Raw genomic sequence first — 19,725 nt, 5'->3', positions numbered from 1 at the left:
ACCTTGTTATAACATGTATGTTTGATTACATTCTCGTGTTTTGTCGAAAGATACTCAATGGTTGAAGTGATCTTCGCTTAGAGTCAAAAAATGACTTCTGATTGAATGAATATTGTGTATTTGTAGATAGAGATAGAGATAGAGATAGAGATGACAGACAACAAGAGAAAGAATGATAGTAATAGCCTTATTGTGGTAGGAGATGGCAATGATAGCAATGGCAGTGTAAAGAAACAAAAGAATGAGTTGGCACTTAGAGATACCTCGGCATCATCAAAGGAGATCATACTTGGTACAGAGAGAACATCAAAGCTGAAGAGTCCTATAATGCAGTTAACAGGTCATAGAGTATGTACATTACGTACATTCTTTCATTCATTCATTTACTCATTCATTCATTCGTTTCATTCAATTTATGAACATCATTGATAACAACAGGGAGAGGTATTCAGTGTCAAGTTCAATCCATTTGGTACAGCATTGGCATCTGGCTCATTCGATAAAGAGATATGTATGTCAACATACATCAACAGCATCATCATCCCGCAACAATGATCACAACAGCAACTGACTAACCAATCTCGATCAATCAATCAATCAAATGAACAGATTTGTGGAATGTATATGGAGATTGTATCAACTACTCTGTACTCAAAGGACATCAGGGAAGCATATTAGAGCTACATTGGGATAGAGAAGGAATTGAATTGTTCTCAGTGTCATCGGACAAGTCAGTTGGACTATGGGATACAGTCGAGGGCACACTAGTCAAACGTATTCGCGAACATAAGAAATTCGTCAACTCATGCTGTCCTGCAAGACGCGGACCTCCATTGGTAGCCACTGCATCTGATGATTGCACCGCGCGACTCTTTGACACACGCCAGCGACACAGCATTGAGACATTCACGCACAAATTCCCAGTGACGGCCGTGGCCATGTCAGACTCGAGCGATCAGGTCATCACAGGCTGTCTGGACAACGTGGTACGCGTATTCGACCTGCGCACACAGCGCGAGATCATGACACTACAGGGCCACAACGACTCGATCACCGGCCTGGCCGTCAGCCCGGATGGCTCGCATCTCCTTTCAAACTCAATGGACAACTCACTCAAGATATGGGACATCCGTCCGTTTGCCCCACCCAACCGCTGCACCAACACGCTGACTGGCGCACAGCACAACTTTGAAAAGATACTACTCAAGTGCTCCTGGTCGCCTGATGGACAGCGCGTGTCAGCCGGCTCATCCGATGGCCAGGTGTACGTATGGGATGTGAGCAGCAGCAAGATACTCTACCGACTGCCTGGACACACAGGCTCAGTCAACCAAGTGGACTTCCATCCATTCGAGCCCATCATTGCATCTGGTTCATCAGACAAGACTATATTCCTCGGTGAAATAAAGCCATAAATAACAAGTAAGAAGAGGCGACATTGTTTGATTGATTGATTGATTGGGTGAGCAAGTGAGTGAGTGAGTGATGGAAGTTTACTTCATTGCCTCGACGATTGGATCGTAGGTGGATTGATCAACTGATTTGAAGCCAAGATATCCAAATCTTTGGATAGCATCACTGTGGCGTTCACCAAACTGTTGAAGATATGCCTGTATGTTGCTCTTCTGGAAGTATGCCATTGTGTCCTTTCTTGTTACCAATGGAGGCATAGGTGATGGTCCAATCTGATCAACAATCCTAATATTCTTGGCCAACTCTCCATTATTCTTTAATAGTTCTACATCCTGTTTGAATGATTGATTGAGTGAATAAGTGAGTATAATGACTAACATTTGATTGATTGATTGATGGGACATACTAATACTGTGCTATCTATGGCAGCTGTATCACATTGATTGTTGAGTACCATTTGGATTGACTTTAGATGTGATCCAGATGCTGTTGTGTTGTTGCCAAAGTACTCTTCCAGTGTGCCATTGAATCCTTCTACCTTTTGAACATGATGTCTAAGTACATGATATCCAGAATATGATTCCTTTCCATTATAAGCGAATGTTCTTCCTTTAAGATCTTTGATTGAGTTGATGTTATTGCTATCATTGTTGGATGACTTGATTATAATATCCGAGAAGTATACTGATTGATTATTATATCTTGTTCCAGAACATATTGGCGCAGAGATTGGCTCGAGTGAGTGTGATCCCTTGACATAGACCAATCCACACATGAATGCACAGTCGATACCAAACTCCTCCATCAGTAGATGTGGAGGTTCGGACCATCTGGACTGAGGTACCAATTGCCAAATGTCAACCATCTTCATGTTGATACCAAGTTCACTGGACATGCTGTCAACAACAAATTGGAAGAATGAGTTGGCACTTGGACTCAGGAATGATGTGATCACCAACTCTCCATAAGTGCGAATACCTCGCCATCCAAGTGATCCATCTTTGAATGAGTAGTACTTGGACCTAATCAATGTTATTGGCATAGGTTCCAGTGAGTATGACGATCGGCTGAGGTATTCGGACACGGTGGTAACACTCTTGATCGTTGAGGAGGATAGATCCGGGGAGGATATGGATGATTGAGGTAGTGTGATCAGAGCATTGTTGATTCGAACAAAGTGGTAATACAGTGGACTTGACTTTTGGACAGCCTCCACATGACAGCTATTCAATCTCCATTCATCAGCTGTGCTAAAGTCCTCCATAATGACGATGTTGGCGTAGTCCAATAGGTTGTTGTTGACCATGTGCTCCGGGTGCAATGGGGCATCCTTGTGTACAGTGACATAGGCCAACACTCCTGGAAATGTAGCCAGTTGACTGATGAGCATTTGATCACTCTCGCAAATATCAGCACCAGCTGAATAGTCGTTGGAGCGAGTTCCAAAGAATCCGACACAGCAATAACGCCTGGCAGCCAAAGCCAATGATGGATTGTTGATTATACATCTCAACTTTTCATTATCATTCAATGATACTGTATATGTCAATTTGTTGACAGGTTGAGAATGTTGTGATTGATGCATTGACTGTTTCAATGGTACACTGATTGACAATCTTAGAAAGTTTAAGAAATAATGTAACATTGTTGACATGTACTCCTTATCATCTATGGAGTACTCTATATTTGATAATGGATGTTGTGGTACTACATCACACTCTCTAAGATATTGAACTGTCACTGGTATATCATCATTCTTGGTCTTGACATTATAAATATGAAATGGACATGACATTATTCTTTTGTTTGTTTGTTTGCTATTATTATTTCTATCGTTTGATTGATTGAATGATTGATTGATCAAACAATGAATAGATGTATAGGTGGGAAGTTTAAAGTTTAGTTTAGAAAGACAACGGAAGGTGGGACAAGCAAGATTAAAAAGGGACCTCGTCAAATCTTAATATAAGAAATATCTGATTTGGAACCTTCCATCCAAAAATCAAATCAAATTTTGATCATTCATTGTACAATCCCAAATTAGATCAAATAATGGAAGTTCATTTATATACATTTCCAATCCAACAACTTCATTCTCAACCAATCAATTTATCTTTAATAAGAGATGTCTTGAAGGTTACAATTGGGATTCATTATCTATATTTGTTATTATATTATTTGAATAAACAATCATTCAAATATTCAAATAGAACATCGTCTGGATAGTCAATAGTTAAATGTTATGATTCTTTCATTTAGACGTATGCCTTGGGTATATGATCATACAGAACAAGGTCCTAAACGACTTATTAATCTATTAATCAAAAAAGGTGTGTCAATGTTGTGTGTGTGTGAGTGTTATTCCAATCACTTTGTTTGTCCAATCAACTTTGATTTACATCCTACCACTACACCACCCACACCCTTTAAGGTTCATTGAAAAGACTCTTCGTCTGACTCTGTCTACATCGATGCTCAGTACACTACTCACTACTACTGATCAGTGTCGACAACAACAAATTGATCATATGATCAAACACTCACACAACACAAACTGGCATACAGTAGTTGGATGACATCATATAATAGATCATCTATAGATATGGGTTAGTTGCCAACTCATACCACTACTCAACGATACCAGTCATTGGTCAATCTAACCTTTATATTAATTAATTAAAGCCAACATGACTTGGAAGATTGAATTGAATCCGATTCCGATGAAACGTTGACTTGTAACGAAGTATACAGTCAACAGACATGGCATTCATTGTCAACAATGTCAATAACAATTAACTATAAATAGTCATGGATCCAGTCTAATCAATCAATATCAAATCAATACCAATCAAATAATATTATATTATAACAATCTTCAAGATTAATACCATCAACATCTTCCAAAAATGACTCTTATGAGTATGTACCTACGCCATGCATCCAACATTCAAACAATTCTAACGCGCTCTACCTCCTCTCTCTTCTCTCTCTTTTCTCTTAGACGCCATGTCTTCCCTCGGAAACGTCAACGCTATGACCTCCAACAAGTCAATGACCTCGTACTCGACCTCCAAGACAGTGACTGTAGGCCAGGCCAGCAACCAGAACGCCCTCCTTGGTCTCGGAGTTGGAGTTGGCGTCGGTGCCTCTGTTGACCTCCTCGGAATCCATCTTGGTCTCGGTGTTAACATTGGTGCTGTGATCCAATTGTAAACCATGTGATCCATCATCATCATCATCATCGTGCTTGTCATGCACCTATGTTGTATCATAACATCAATCAACAACTTGTAATTAATTAAACAAATCAATCTATCACTGCAGTGTAATCAATCAATCGTCATCGTCCTGAATGAGTCTGTCTGATACTGCTGTTGCTGATAGTTGCTATTGCTATGTTGGTATCGTTTATTGAGTGATCATCATATCACTCTGCTAATGTGTTAATGTGTATGTCATGTTGCTCGCAATGATCTTGATCCTCGCTCGCTTGTTCGCTCGCTTAGTGATGATGTGACTGAGGCTTCTTGTTTGCCAAGTTCAACTCTCTTGGGATCATTCTGTAAGCACCATTGTTGTTGATCAATGGTGGCATCCATCTAGTTGTGTATACATTCTTGTGAGTCGATCCAAGGAACCTATAATCATGCATCATCAATGTTAATGTTTGTTGTTCACAACCTGTCATGTGATCTGTCTGCTGTTGCTGCTGTTGCTGTTGCTGATGCCCGCTATGCTTGATTGATTGATTGATGTTGATCTTACAGAATATCATTCTCAGCCTGGATGATGGGCAATATCTTTGACAAACGGATTCTCTCAGTCTCATCGTCTTGGCTGTTTGTTTGTTGATGTTTGAATGTTAGTATCCATGTTGACGATAACCTGTGACTATGCTGCTGACGCTGTTGGTGCCATCAATCACATACAGATCTTGTATTCTTGTGTTGATATAGATGTAGGTACCAACACTCATAATAATGAATGTAGCTCCAAACAACTTGTAACCAGAGACCATCTTTGGTGTCTGTCTACCAAAGGGCAGAGGTGCCCAACCTCCTGGAGGTGGGAGGTCCTGTACCCACTTCTGTCTATAATTGATCGTCATCTCTCTCTTAAATATATATATATACTACAACTACAAACTAAACTAAATAACAAGAATATGATCAATTATCTCTCATTATGTTGTGCGGGAGTGCGACATCACTTGCCAACACTTTTCGAAAAATTCATCAAGTCGAACTTCCTCGTGTTCAGACGAGTCTTGTGGACAAGTTAAGTTTGGTCGAACGTTTATTTGAGAGGTGATTGGATGTTGTTTGGTTGTTGTAATTATTAATATATGTATGTGTGTTAGAGTTGAGTGGAACCGGTATCCTGCATGTCCTCGCCACTGTAGTACTCTGGGTTGTATCTTGGCAACATCCATGGCTCGACGATGAGGTTCTTCTGCTTCTCGAATCTTGGATCCTTGGTAATGTCTGAACTCTCCAATTGGAGACGACGTGAGTTCATGTGTGGCTTGTAGCTGGCGAGTGCGCGTCTGATCATCTCCATCGTCTTCTTGGTGTCGCGGCGTGAGTAGTAGCCGTTGCCCGACAGCGTGCGGTACGACTCGGTCAGTGTCTGCTTGAACTTGTCGGCGTGCTCTGGTGCTATCTCCTCCTCGGTGAATGGCTTGATGCGGACAAAGGTGTTGGGCGCGTGTGTCGACTTAAATACATATTCACCGCTGGGCAGCTCCTGGCGCTTGTACACGGGGGTGACGGGGTTGGCTGCGTTCTTCTTGAGAGTCTCGGCGCGGTACTTGGCAGCGCGCTCGCGACGCTTGGACAGCGCCACCATCTTCTTCTTGTTGCGTCTAAGATACATGTCCACATCGGTGCCCAGCACGCGCAGATGCTCGTGCCACTCAGTGTCGTACAGCTGCTCGTGGTAGTAGAGGTTGTCGACGTAGTCCTGGAACTGGACCAGACCCTCAGCGCCGTCGACGATGGTCTCTTGGGTGCGATCGTCAAACTCAAACAGGTCGGTCTCGTCGTGGATGTCATCCTCGTCCTCCCCATTCTCGTCCATCAGCTCGTCGGAAAGCAACTGCTCAATCTCCTCCTCAGTGCCCACGAGTGGCACCTCTTCAGAACGATCGACGAGACTCTCGGCGAACTTGGGGTCGACGGCCTTCATCTCCTCGACCTTGGCCTTGAACTCCTCGACGGGCATATTGTCATACTTGTCCAACTTGAGGCTGGCCACGAAGCGATCGTTCTGATCCTCAGTCATACGTGACATGAGACCTGGCGTCAGGTGCTTGAGTGGGTCGAGCAATGTGCGCAGCTCGCTCTGCTTGCCGTCTGTGTTGAGCTCGAGATCCTCCTCGTCCAGCTCTTGCATGCTGTCCAGATAGTTGTCCTTCTCGTAGGCGTACAGGGGCTCAGAGTCGAGGGCATCGGACAGCGCCTTGAACTCCTCTTCGTTATAGACGCGCTCGTCCTCCACCAGGAAGAAGTTCTCGCTCGCGTTGTGATCGTCGTACAGAGTGTTGTGACCGTCCTGTGCGCTGGCCTCCTTACGCTTGTTCTGGCCCTCCTCAATGGCCTTCTTCTGGTCCTCGTCCAAGTCAAACTCAAATTTGTCGCGCTGATGTAGGACGTAGGCGTCGCTGATCTCCTCCTTGACGATGCCAGTCTCCTCGTCGACCTCGTGCAGGGCAGGCTCGTAGTTGGGCTCCTCCAACTCGGCCAGCTCGACCGTATCAAATTGCTCGTCGACAGTCTCCTGAAGCTCCTCGGGGCTCAGACGCGCCATGAATGCCAGCTCGTTCGTCGTGAACTTGGTCGTGTCGATACCATACTGCTTCAAATACTTGATGGTTGTGATGTGCGTCTGGATCTGCTCGGGCGTGGCGTCCTCGGGCAGCTCATAGTTTAGTGCGGCGAACGTCGAGAATGACTTGGCCTCGATTGGCTCACCGTTCTTGATCGCCTCATTGTAGCGCCTCTCCTCGTCTTCGATCTCCAGATCCATCTCGTCCTGCTCGGGATCCTCCTCAAACAGCTCCTCATGCTCCTCGGCGATCAGCTCGTCAAAGTCCTGGCCGGCCAGCTCCTTGTCGATGGCCTCGGCGTCCTCGTCCTCGCCCACGAATAAGTTGACCATCTCCATGTTGCGGTGGAACTCGACATTGTCGGCGGGAATGGCGACCTGCTGGTACCTGTTGAACTGACGCATCATCTTGGGGTCGAATGCGTAGGGCTCATCACCATTCTCCATCTCCTCTTCAATCATCGTCTCGAGGTCCTCGTTCATTGACTCCTCCTCCTCGGTCATCTTGCTCTTTACAAGGCCATCCTCATCGATCTCATCTCCATCCTCATCGATATAGGTCTCCTCGTGTCTATCCTGTTGTGGTCCACCGCTCGCACGTCTCTGATCCGACTCCAATGCATTGTTCTGAAACTTTTGATCAAAGGTTTGCAACAACTTCTTGATCTTCTCTGTTGAACCTTGCTGTTGATCATCTGCTGCTGATGTTGTTGTTGATGCTGTATTCTTATCTGACTTTGAATCATTCTTGTTATTATTGTTGTTGCTGTTGCCACTATTTGATGATGTTGAAGCATAACCATGACCAGCAGTACGCGAAGATGATAATGTCATCATTGATGTTGTTGATGATAATCTCTGTGCATTCTTCAAAGCCGGTGCACCGGATCTTGCTATTGTTCTTGCGCACCAAAACATTGTTGTTTAACTATATATATATCTATATCTATACTACTTCTACAATCAATGAATAACCTATTGAACATATATAATTGATTGATTGATTGGTTGGTGATTAGTCATCATTGATCACATTTCATTCATTCATTCAATCAATCATTCACGATCAAATGTATTTCACTGAAACCTACAATGATGATGTACCTGTACAGTTCACTGCTATTGATGATTATTGATTGAATGATTGATAATATATACAGATATATTGTACCTTTGGTTAAGCTGATGATTACTGAAGCCTGTTGTGATCAATGCTATTTCTCTCGTTTTCCGAACTTTGATGATTAGCACCACACTCAAGGATCTCATGAAAAATTGTCCAATCCATGGAAGTTCATTAACACTTTCCAAAAGACAAGAGCATTCGCACTCACACACGCTCCATTGGCAACAACACCTCAAAGTTATCTTTGTTGTATTTATTACTATAAATAAACATTATAATTTATTTATATACAGTAGTGGTTAGTATCACTTGAATGATGTTATAGTTACTTTATATTCATACAGACATACATACATATATATACATACACTCAACTTTACAACTTGAACGTTAACATGTTACATTCCGAATATATTCGGACAAAGCATGTCGGACATCAAACATGTCTTGTCAGGTCAGACAAGTATTATGTTGCTCCAAGTCGTAGATGGCCTGCCATGTCAACATCCCTGGCTTGAGGTCTTGTTCGATCCATCCTTGAACACTGTTGAAGTTCCAAGAATCCAAATGGTAACGTTTCACACATCACACAAACACTCAACATCAACAATCACCACCAAATTTATTTCATTTTGATTTTTTTAATTGTTTGTATTTGGTTGTTTAATCCGTTATTTCAACCGCCATCTCACTCTCCACACACAAAGTTCAAATTAGAGAGTAGTTCATCCTAACAGTTCATTTTCAAATTGCCTGGCAACCCACGTAACAGTTTAAAAAGTTTGTAAACACCCAAACCCCATCTCCACCACCTCCCCCACACACTCACTCACACGTGTACACATAATTACCAACACACTCACACTACCACCACCAATAATAACAACAACAATAACAGCAACAACAACAGCAACAACACCAACAACAACAGCTACATGTTAGTATACTATAATACTATACTATACAATAATATATATATTACTATTGCGATCTTTTAGTGTGTGTTTGTGTTGTGCGGTATACAGAAGAAATTTGGATTGTTGGATAAAGAGGTGCGTGCGTGTGTCACTTTACTCATGTCGACAGGAGGACAATAGATAGATAGATAGATAGATTATACAGGACATTTACCAACACATATATATACTCTTTGAACATACAACAAATAGATAACAAACACTTAGCATTGAACATACATACATACAGTTGGATACACAGGACCTTTATAACATGTTAATCAATCGAGATCAAGGTTAATAATAATATCACAACAACGACAATTACATAACACATTGTATGTTTGATGATATGGCGACAAAGTTACAGGACCAGACAACGATTTGCTTACACTTTAATGAACATAGGATTGCTTTTAGCATCATCTATATCAACAACAGCAACCTTGTATAAATCAATCAATCAATCTCAAGCGATACCAAACGATACATTATCATCTTTGACGACATACTCTACAGGCCACAGATTAGCGACAACAAAACAAGCAGTAGGAGCAGAAAGTAGCGGCAGCAGCAAGCAGTAGCCTCCTATCTATCTATCTCTACAATGAAGAAGGATACGGCGGCAACAGACAGGAGCTACTCGTCTGCTGTGAAAAAGATGACGACATCCACTTCGTCATCATCGACGACATCGTCAACAACATCTTCACCTTCACAGTCGACTACACAACAACAGCAACAACAACAGAATGGGCAACATACTCTAAATGGACATCATAATCATCAACATCACAATAATCATAACAATCATCATCATCAACATCCTCATTCATCTCATCACAACCAATTCCACAATGTAAACAACAACAACAACAACAGTGCGAACTCGACACACAGCAACAGTGGAGGACCATTCAAACTGAGTCAGCAGCCATTGCCACATCAAAGATATCGCGACGCATCCACCGAGGACAACTATGATGAGGACCAACTCTTGGTCGAACAATCGCAGCTACTACAAAAGTCATTGGAGATCCTCAGCGACAGCGATGACAATGTTCCATTCAAAGCGCCAACCGATATGTATTGGAGCATGTTTCAGCATCAGATGAAGAACAGCCAGCCTGCGCAGACACAACAGACAGCCTTTCACAAACTTGATGGTGGCGGTGGCGGCGGCGGTCCCACTGCCTTTGTTGTTGGACAACCCGTTGGTGCAAACAATCCATATGGTTCATATCAACAACAGATGTTACAGCAACAGAAGCAGCAGCAGCAACAACAACAACAACATTCACCAGCATCATCGTCATATCCACCATTCCTCGATTATAACCTTCAACAACAGATGTCAAACAACAACAACAACAACAACAACAACAACAACAACAACAACAACAACAACAACAACAACTCATACCGAATGAATGATATGATGCACCAGAAGGGCGGCTTTCCTCAGACACAACAACAACAACACTCATCACCTATGTTTACTCAACAACATACTACTTCAAACACTACTGCTGCTGGCAATCCAATGACATTCTGGGACCATGGCGACATACAACAGCAGCACCAACAGGGTCTATTCAAGTCCTATGACATTGCCAATGAATGGGCACCACTATCATCGTCACCTGACTTCACTGGACACTCATTCCAAACCTCATTGAAGCCATCACCATCAGCCTCATCGATCATTCAGCAACCAAACAAGTCTTCCTCTACCGACTTGTCCAAGGACACGAACAACCCATGGATTGGACGACAGCCTCTGCCCTTCCCTACTGGTCTCCCACAACAACAGCAACAGCAGCAACAACAGCAGCCTGGCACACCTCGATCACAATATTGGGACATTGCACCCAATCAGAAATCATCACTGCACCTTCAGCAGGGTCGCGATCCATTGGACATGAAGAGCCACAGACCTTTCAATCCAATGGTCGCACCATTTCATCCAAACAAAGGCTCCTTTGTCCCCTATTCAAAGGGTGCCTCGCCAAACCAGTCAAGTCTCGCGACGACAATGCAGACGACACAACCGACTCAACAGTTTACTCCACAGCAACTTCAGCCACCCGCACAGCTGATACCAAACCAACCGCAACAACAACCCCAAACACCGACACAAGCGCCAGTTACTACATCCACTGCCACTCAACAACAACAGCACCGTCCACCAGCACAGCAACAACAACAACATCAACCACAACAACATCAACAACATCAACCACATCAACAAAAGTACCAACATCATTCACATCACCAACAACATCATGGACAATCATCACACTCACAACAACAACAACATCATCACCATCATCACAATCAACAACAACAACACCAACATCACCAACATCAAAGCTATCATGGCGAGCATTCATATGATGACTCCAACTATGACAGCCCAGATGCAGAGGTGGAGGCATGCCTATCTCGGCCCCCACCCAACCAAGATATCAAGCGAGGCGAGATGGTCGAGAGTCCAGTGTCGCGCCAACAGTACAAGAACTTCATCAAACAGTTCAAGCTGAAGGAGAAGGAGGGATTGGAGGTGGCCATGGCATTCGCCTCGCAGTCCCTGTCCACCCTGTCCGACAAGGTGCATTGGCGAGTGTATCTTGAGCTGGCCGATTTGGCCAACCGACAGAACAACCTGAAGCTTGCGCGCAAGTTCTACAGGATCGTGACCAAGACCCAACCCTACATCAGTCATGGCTGGCTAGAGTACGCCAAGATGGAGGAGGACTATGGTCGCCTTGAGAAGTGTCAACAGATTCTCCAGCTGGGCCTAAAGTACTGTCCATTCAACGAGAGCCTTTTGATCAAAGGCATCCGACACGAGGAAAAGATGGACAACCTGGACGGCGCACGCACCCTGCTATCTCAATTGCGCGACCAGTCCATATTCAAGACCTGGCGAGCGGTTATGGAGGGTGGTCTATTGGAGGCACGCGCTGGCAACATCGAGGTGGCACGCAAGATCTTCAAGTACCTGATGAAGCACGTTCCATGGTACGGCCCCATCTACCAAGAGGCCTACAAACTCGAGGAACGTTGCGAGGAATATGAGCGAGCCATTGCCATCGTTGAGAAGGGTCTCCAAGAGGACCCCAAGTACGGACCCTTATGGTTCAGCGCCCTGCGTCTCTACGAGAAGACCAGTCACGGGTTCCTGCAACAGACGCGCAACACTGTGGAGCGTGCGCGACAGTCTGTGTCACGCGAGGTCACCTGGAAGATCTACTTTGAGGCGGCCCAGATCGAAGAGCGCTCCAAGAACCTCAGCCTCAGCCGAGCAGCCTACGTCAAGAGTGTCGAGCTCTGTCCAGAGAACCTGCTCTGGAAGGTCTGGCTGGGCGGCGCACGAACCGAGCTCAACACAGATAACATCACCGTGGCAAGGAAGCTTGTCTTCCGTGCACTTCAAGAGGTACCGGCGAAGCTCAAGTCTCTGGTGCTACTAGAGTACTCGCGACTGGAAGAGTACGCCGGCAACATCAACAAGTCGCGCCGCATTTTGAAGAAGGCACACGAGGAGGCACGTCTCGACTGGAAGGTGTTCCTGGAGGCTGTACTACTAGAGATGCGCGCCAACAACTACGAGGCCGCCATCCAAGAGGCCAAACAATCGCTCAAGATACACAGTGGAGCAGGCAGGCTCTGGGCGGCGCTCATTCAACTGAAGCAGCTCAAGGGCATACCTGCACAGCTCAAGGTGTTCCGCAAGGCACTGCAGTTCGTGCCCAAGTCTGGCGAGGTTTGGTGTGAGGGTGCCCGCATCGCTTTGAACAACAACGAGTTGGACAAAGCGCGCAAGTTCCTCGAGTTTGCAATTCAGTTCACACCGCAATTTGGCGATTCCTTCATTGAATTGCTTCGATTGGAGATTCTAGAGAAAGGATTCAATTGCGATATATCTAAACTAGAACAGGTATGTTGGCGTCGTCTGATCAATCAAACAATCAATCAAATTACTAACACACTATGTACAACCATTAGCTATGTATTAATGCCGATCCAAACTATGGATTCATGTGGCTACATTGCACGGTGTCGGTTCTAGACAGTCCAAGACAGGTGTTGAGGAACGCCAAGAAGCTCTTGATCGAGATGTCCCCGTCGAGCAAGGAGGAATACGATAGGACAAAGGATTCGAGGTATGGAGACTGTTGGGTTGGAGCCAACGGTGTCCTGTCCCTCAACCGAGTGTTTAGGAACGACTTTACCAAGATGACGAACGAAGAACGAAGGAAATGTATGTTTGGTTCTGATCAAGTTAAGCCTTAGATCATACAAATTGTTATGGATATTCAATTCAAATCAACTCAATCAAAATATGTCCATGGCGACATCCAAACAACCAACAACAACAACAATAACAACCAACAACAAGTATAACAATCAACTATATCCAACAACCAATCCAACAACGTCAATGACAAATGTATATAAACCCAACAAGTCAACCATAGCATCCTAAGTCTTTAACCATAAATATTATTTATATTTAACAATCATCATGTTCTGTACTTGACTGGATATGAACCATTGAACGGAGGACAGGGAGGAGGGTAATGGAAAATGGTTACCATTTATTATGTCGACATATGGAGAGTGAGATGGAGAGGCAGAGGAGGGATAGCCTGTTGAGTGGACCTTACTTCTTTCCAAGCAAACCTCCAAACATGCTCATCATCTCTGGGTTGCTCATAACGTTTCTTGCCCTAAAGTGATTGATTGTTAATACATTGATGGTTGAATGTCGCGAGCTTAACATACATATCTTGGAGGTTGCCATTCTCCATCATTTGTCTCATCTGTGGATCCTGCATAAAGGATTGCGCCATGTTCTTGACCATTGGGTTGGAGAGCAATGAACCAAGGTCCATGCCTCCCAAGTCTGGCATACCAGCAGGCATTCCTGCCATTGGCTAAAATCATACATTTGACAACAAATGATTAGTCAGTGAGATGTCTTGTAACAACAACATCTTGTGTTAACTTACGCTGTTCAACTTTGCCTCAGCATTGGCCAAGGATGACTTGTAGACCTCATTGTTTGGCTCAAACTCCAATGCCTTCTTGAATGCTTCCACAGCCTCTGCAGCCTTGCCCTGTGAAATCTTGGCAGATCTATGTGTCATGTCCGATGGTCATGTTAGTGTCACTCCATCCATCAATCAATCAATCAATGCTGCTTACCCGAGTCTAAAGTATGCTTTGCTGTATGATGGATTCCTGGAGATGGCATTGTTGGCATCTTCGACGGCGTTGTCATACTGCTTGAGGTTGCTGTAGGCTGAGGCACGGTTGGCATAGTAGACAGCATTGGTGCCATCGTAGAGGATGGCCTTGGTGTAGCACTCAACAGCACCATTAAAATCGAGTGCAGTCAACTTGTTGTTACCCTCAACCTTTAGCTTCTCAGCAATCTCCTTGATCTCTGTTGCCTTTGACTCTACAAACTTCTGCTTTGACACTCTCAATATGTTCTCGTGTTCTGTGTGTCGTCGAGGGTGTTAGCGAAGGGTCAACCGAGTTGATTGATTGAGTAATAATAGACATACGGGATGGGTCGTTGAAGGCACCCTTCTGACGAAGGATGTCCAAGTAGTTGGAGAATGACTGTCTAAGCTCATCGGGGATCTCTTGGCTGCTCTGAGCAAAGAGTTCTTCGAGTGGACGGGTTGGTTGGGCAGCGGTTGGTGAGGAGGTGGCAGCAGCTGCGGCAGATGATGAGAATGCATTGAATATTTGTGGAAGTGTGGCAGATGATTGCAATGTAGGATCACTCTCATTGACACCGAATGCATCACGTATACAATCGATTGACACTTGAAGTGACTCTGCGCTATCACTTGACAACGAAGGCAATGAGCCAGTCAAGAACTGTAGAATGCTAACAACCAATTTCTTTTGATCCATTTATGATATATTGTATATTTGTATTTGTATTTGTATTTGTAAGTAATAATAATTATTATTATGATGTGAATGAACAAGAGTGCGAACAGAGGTGAGTTCAAGTTGTTTCAAAAATTGAATGATGTGTCCTTTCACTCACATTCACGGTCAATCAATCATTCACATATTCATACTTGGACAAACAAATAATACATGTACTCCTAAACAACAACAACATATAATCAAGCAAACATGTCATTCGCTTACAAGAGATTGATGCAAGAGTATAAAAGTTGGATAGATATGATATGACAATTACAATCAAACGATGAACATCCCTCAATCAATCAATCAATGGATGACCGGTCAAACAAAGTCCGATCACAATCGGGGTTAATTGATTGATCGATAATGATATCATGAGGGTGTTCCTTCAATACATGTACAACTAACTAACATCCCATTATTGTAGACCTCACTCAAGACCCTCCAGAGGGTATTACAGCAGGACCACAAGATGAGGAGAACCTATTTGTATGGGACGCACTGATCATGGGACCTAGAGGTACTGACTATGAGAACGGTCTGTTTGAAGCAACGCTTACATTCCCTCAGACCTATCCAATAAGTCCGCCAAAGATGAAGTTCACAAGTGACATGTTCCATCCGAATGGTAAGTCCGTCCTCGGGACCACCTGACTGACTCAAAGACTAACTCATCATCATCATTCAATATTAGTGTATCCAAATGGAGAAGTATGTATAAGTATATTACATCCTCCAGGTGATGATCCAAATCATTATGAGACAAGCGCTGAACGATGGTCCCCAGTACAATCAGTGGAGAAGATCCTATTGTCTGTCGTATCAATGTTCTCTGAACCAAATGTTGAGAGTCCTGCCAATATAGAGGCTGCAGTATGTACTCAATACGACTCCACATCATCAGTCGTTCATGCACTAACACCCACCCATCGATCCATTCAGAAACTATGGCGAGAGGATAGAGAACTCTATCGGACAATGATCAAGCGAATCGTTAAGAAGTCATTGGATTTGGAAGAGAGCTAGGGATCCAATGATCATCTTAAACAGAGCGATCAAATAAATATAGATAGAATGTATATAACGAACAAGGAGGACATGACATGACAGGTTATTATGATTTACATTTTATTTGGATGGCAAGGTTATGGCTTCACCTGATCCTTTACTTCCTCCTGCTGCTTCAGCTTCTCTTCCTCTTGCTGCTTCTTCAAGGCTTCAGCCTCTTCCAGTTTCTTCCTCTTCTCAATGTAGTAGATCTCTGGAATGGGCATCTCCTTCATCTTCTTCTCAAGCTTGGCACCAAAGACGACGTGCATCAGATGTGCCTTCTGTACCATTGAGTTCTTGTTGGACTTTAGTTTGCGGATAACTGATTGTGCCTCGGCAACTAATGTTATGATATGATGTTAGAGTGTGTTCGCGGACTGGGGGACCTGATCAGGACTACTCTACTCACCTTGCTCCTTCTGAGCATCCTTTCTTTGTGTGCCCAGCTCCAACTGTGCGATGGCCCATTCCAATTGTCTTTCAAACTTATCGTCTTCACTTTCCTCCTCCTCAACAACAGCTTTTGTTTGTTTTGATGATGATGTTCCTTGTTCCTTCTGCTTCAACTTCTTTGCCTTGTCCTTTGCTCTCTTCTTTTGATTCTTTGTCAGTGCTACTGTAGGAGCTGCAGCTGCATCAATTGCAGCAGGTGTAGTTGTATCAACTGATGGTGTTGTAGTATTTGGAAGAGTTGACTCTATCGTCGTAGTCGTAGTAGTGGTGGTTGTATTATCCATATCTATGTGTTTATCTGTATCTTTATCAAATACTACTTTATTGAGTTTACAGGCGAGCAAATCAATCAACACTCTTTCGCTCGTTTTTTTGAACAAAGTGATAAATTTTTTGTTTATTTGGTGATTGACAAAACTCGAGGTCAATAGATTATATATTGATATTATATATTATTGTAGTCTACTTCCATCACTACCATAAAGCCCACTTACTGGACAAAGTATTGGAAGTTTGTAGGTTCGACGAACTGGAACTAATATTGGATGTAGATAGAATTGTCTTGGTCTGGCTCTGACTTGATTTCTGGACATTTACAATGGTTCCCATTTGTGATATATTGTCTAAGAATTAAATATATTAGTTATTGAATGAATTAATATAGTTCCAATTAAGTAGGTACTTACTTAAGAGTGTCATTTTAGTTATTTAGTTATTTGGAAAAGGTTAATAATAATAACAAATTAGTTATTTGAATCAAGGGGTATATATATAATTATATATCTTTAATTATTCGTTATTGAACAGGCAATGAGATATACTATCGATTGTGAAAAGACACTGTCTTTAATAGGTGTTGGTGTCTGGTCGAATTAGAGGAATCACTCAATCTTAAGCCTCACATCAACTACAACGTTGTAAATTGATTGATTGATAGAAAAAATATTAATTAATTAATTATATTGATTATAATTGATTAACAATATCAGACTTAACCTGGTTGGAGAAGGAGGGAAGATAGATGGGGAATGCAAACGATGATGACCTTACCAAGAGGCAGGGTAAGGATGGTGGGTGCCATCATCAACTAGTGGATTGATGGATAATTCAATCAACGACTCAAGTGGTACATACCTGAATAGATGTTTGGGATAGATTGCTACTTGGCGGAGAGTCAGCAGGTCAAATCACATACTATCACCCAGAATCTCCAACAATCACATATTAATTAAGTTGGGGCTAGTGTGTGATCATGATCAAGCCCCTGACCTCATTACCACGCATTGAGTGTGTGGTAGGGCCTTAATCTCTCGACTGTGGGTGGTTGTGATCAACTACACTCAAGCAAACAGGCAGGCAGGTGATATGTTTATTTACCTGTAAATGGTAATATATCAAGTTTGTTCAACACAGACCTTTGTGTTGGTGATGTGGTAGGTCTGCCTCAGTGATAAGGTGATGTTGGTACTCCGTATCAATCTTTATCTGTTTGCCCAATCAACTCCCTGTTTGATTGGTTGAATGGACCCTTGTTTATCAGTGTATATGTGTGTGGAAGATTGGTTATTCATTCAGCTGGCACTCTACACGTGTACCTCCATGTATATTACATATATGTCTGTCAATTTATTACATTTTGATTATTCCCTCCCCAAAAGATGTTGATGACAATTTATAAATCAATCAATCTTTGCCTGGCTATAATCTAGGGGGTGATGTTGCACTTGTACTATGTCTCCTGGGTCTGTTTATCATCGTGTTGCTGACTTCCTTTTTAGGTTCATAAGGAGTGTTCTTGGTCTCTTCCCCGCATTTAGGAAGAGGTGTTTGAGTTGTTGTTGTTGTTGAGTCATCTGTTGTTGAGGGTGACGACGTCGTCATCTTGATTGGAGTTGATTGTGACCTCGGACGATAAACTACTGATTGATCAATCTTGGCGCCCTTTCCACCACCAGTTGGTTCTTCTACCTTCAACCTAAACTCATACTTGGTGCTCATATATCTAGATTGATATGATGTATATACTATATCCTTCTCTGGTGTTGAAGGTTTATCTACATCTTTGGGCTTTGGTGTAACCACTTGAGGATGAACTCTACTATTGTTTATAGTAGTTGAATAGTACTTTGGGAAATAAGAAGTTGATGGTGTTGGATAGTTGTACTTGGTGCTTAGGAATGTTGGTGGAGGATTAAGTTTAACTTCTGATTCATTATCTTTACACATCTTTTGTATTTGTTTATTATATATTACTATTGTATTTGTACAAATTATTATATGATTGATCGAGCAGCTAAATACCTCGAGGTATTTATAGGCTTTAGACTATATTTTCTATCCCTGGGGATTAAATCTTGATGGCAATAATTATTTTGATTCCAGAGTGTGGTGTGATTGTTGAAACGCCACTAGTCGGTTGAATGAATGTCCAGGTCAGCAAATAATGACCATCTGATATTGCCGCCTACTGCTCATAGCTGTATGCTTACTTGAAACAGTAAATCTGTTATAATATTAAGTGGTGGTTTTATTTAGAACAAGGGATAGGAATATGATATGATAATAATATACGCTGGTGAGTTGAGTGAATGATTGGTTGATTGGCAAGCACTGGATGTCCAATTAAATGTTGTTGATGTCCTCAGAGTCTGATAACGACAGTTGGTTCACATCGATGCCGACTGACTCTTTCAGTTCAGAGAGAGTTGGGTACATTGATTCGGATGGTGGCATGAACGTTGGCATTTCATCAATCACTACTGAATCATTGATTGAATAGGTCATGTTGTTGGGTATGCCTCCAGTAGTTGTTGTTGTTGTCGTTGTGGTTGTAGAGGTGGATGCGAATGGTGGAGATAACATTTGTTCTGTTTCGTTGTATCCCTGAAGTTGTTGTTGCTTTTGTCGTTGCTGTTGYTGTTGTTGYTGTTGTTGTTGCTG

General features: G+C 42.9%; 9 protein-coding genes across 9 annotated transcripts; 4 read left to right on the top strand and 5 right to left on the bottom strand.

The window, feature by feature from the left end:
* Positions 1-150: 150 nt before the first annotated feature.
* SAMD00019534_060990 (hypothetical protein) lies at positions 151-1,415 on the top strand (the record flags this gene model as incomplete). Its single annotated transcript, XM_012898697.1, has 3 exons — positions 151-348; positions 439-511; positions 610-1,415. 3 exons carry the CDS (start codon positions 151-153, stop codon positions 1,413-1,415), a joined length of 1,077 nt encoding a protein of 358 aa, XP_012754151.1.
* Positions 1,416-1,511: 96 nt separating this feature from the next.
* Positions 1,512-2,971, bottom strand: SAMD00019534_060980 (hypothetical protein; the record flags this gene model as incomplete). Its single annotated transcript, XM_012898696.1, has 3 exons — positions 1,512-1,745; positions 1,820-2,480; positions 2,535-2,971. Coding segments are annotated over 3 exons (1,332 nt in total), but the record flags the coding sequence as incomplete, so codon positions are not given.
* Positions 2,972-4,319: 1,348 nt separating this feature from the next.
* SAMD00019534_060970 (hypothetical protein) lies at positions 4,320-4,626 on the top strand (the record flags this gene model as incomplete). Its single annotated transcript, XM_012898695.1, has 2 exons — positions 4,320-4,332; positions 4,415-4,626. 2 exons carry the CDS (start codon positions 4,320-4,322, stop codon positions 4,624-4,626), a joined length of 225 nt encoding a protein of 74 aa, XP_012754149.1.
* Positions 4,627-4,918: 292 nt separating this feature from the next.
* SAMD00019534_060960 (hypothetical protein) lies at positions 4,919-5,521 on the bottom strand (the record flags this gene model as incomplete). The annotated part of the gene is made up of 3 exons (XM_012898694.1): positions 4,919-5,051; positions 5,179-5,250; positions 5,343-5,521. Coding segments are annotated over 3 exons (384 nt in total), but the record flags the coding sequence as incomplete, so codon positions are not given.
* A 248-nt stretch (positions 5,522-5,769) lies between these two features.
* Positions 5,770-8,073, bottom strand: SAMD00019534_060950 (hypothetical protein; the record flags this gene model as incomplete). Its single annotated transcript, XM_012898693.1, has 1 exon — positions 5,770-8,073. The coding sequence occupies one exon, from the start codon at positions 8,071-8,073 to the stop codon at positions 5,770-5,772; it is 2,304 nt and encodes a 767-aa protein (XP_012754147.1).
* A 1,855-nt stretch (positions 8,074-9,928) lies between these two features.
* Positions 9,929-13,620, top strand: SAMD00019534_060940 (hypothetical protein; the record flags this gene model as incomplete). The annotated part of the gene is made up of 3 exons (XM_012898692.1): positions 9,929-11,574; positions 11,695-13,264; positions 13,333-13,620. The coding sequence occupies 3 exons, from the start codon at positions 9,929-9,931 to the stop codon at positions 13,618-13,620; spliced, it is 3,504 nt and encodes a 1,167-aa protein (XP_012754146.1).
* Positions 13,621-13,990: 370 nt separating this feature from the next.
* SAMD00019534_060930 (hypothetical protein) lies at positions 13,991-15,258 on the bottom strand (the record flags this gene model as incomplete). Its single annotated transcript, XM_012898691.1, has 5 exons — positions 13,991-14,057; positions 14,113-14,264; positions 14,340-14,466; positions 14,536-14,833; positions 14,901-15,258. The coding sequence occupies 5 exons, from the start codon at positions 15,256-15,258 to the stop codon at positions 13,991-13,993; spliced, it is 1,002 nt and encodes a 333-aa protein (XP_012754145.1).
* Positions 15,259-15,693: 435 nt separating this feature from the next.
* On the top strand, positions 15,694-16,302 carry SAMD00019534_060920 (hypothetical protein; the record flags this gene model as incomplete). The annotated part of the gene is made up of 2 exons (XM_012898690.1): positions 15,694-15,910; positions 15,977-16,302. Coding segments are annotated over 2 exons (543 nt in total), but the record flags the coding sequence as incomplete, so codon positions are not given.
* Positions 16,303-16,427: 125 nt separating this feature from the next.
* SAMD00019534_060910 (hypothetical protein) lies at positions 16,428-17,069 on the bottom strand (the record flags this gene model as incomplete). Its single annotated transcript, XM_012898689.1, has 2 exons — positions 16,428-16,672; positions 16,742-17,069. The coding sequence occupies 2 exons, from the start codon at positions 17,067-17,069 to the stop codon at positions 16,428-16,430; spliced, it is 573 nt and encodes a 190-aa protein (XP_012754143.1).
* Between the last annotated feature and the right edge of the window lie 2,656 nt (positions 17,070-19,725).

Source organism: Acytostelium subglobosum (assembly GCF_000787575.1).
Source record: "Acytostelium subglobosum LB1 DNA, scaffold: scaffold11, whole genome shotgun sequence".
Classification (NCBI taxonomy): Eukaryota; Evosea; class Eumycetozoa; order Acytosteliales; family Acytosteliaceae; genus Acytostelium; species Acytostelium subglobosum.
Note: the sequence above shows the minus strand (reverse complement) of the source record. Positions and strands in the feature narration are given on the sequence as shown.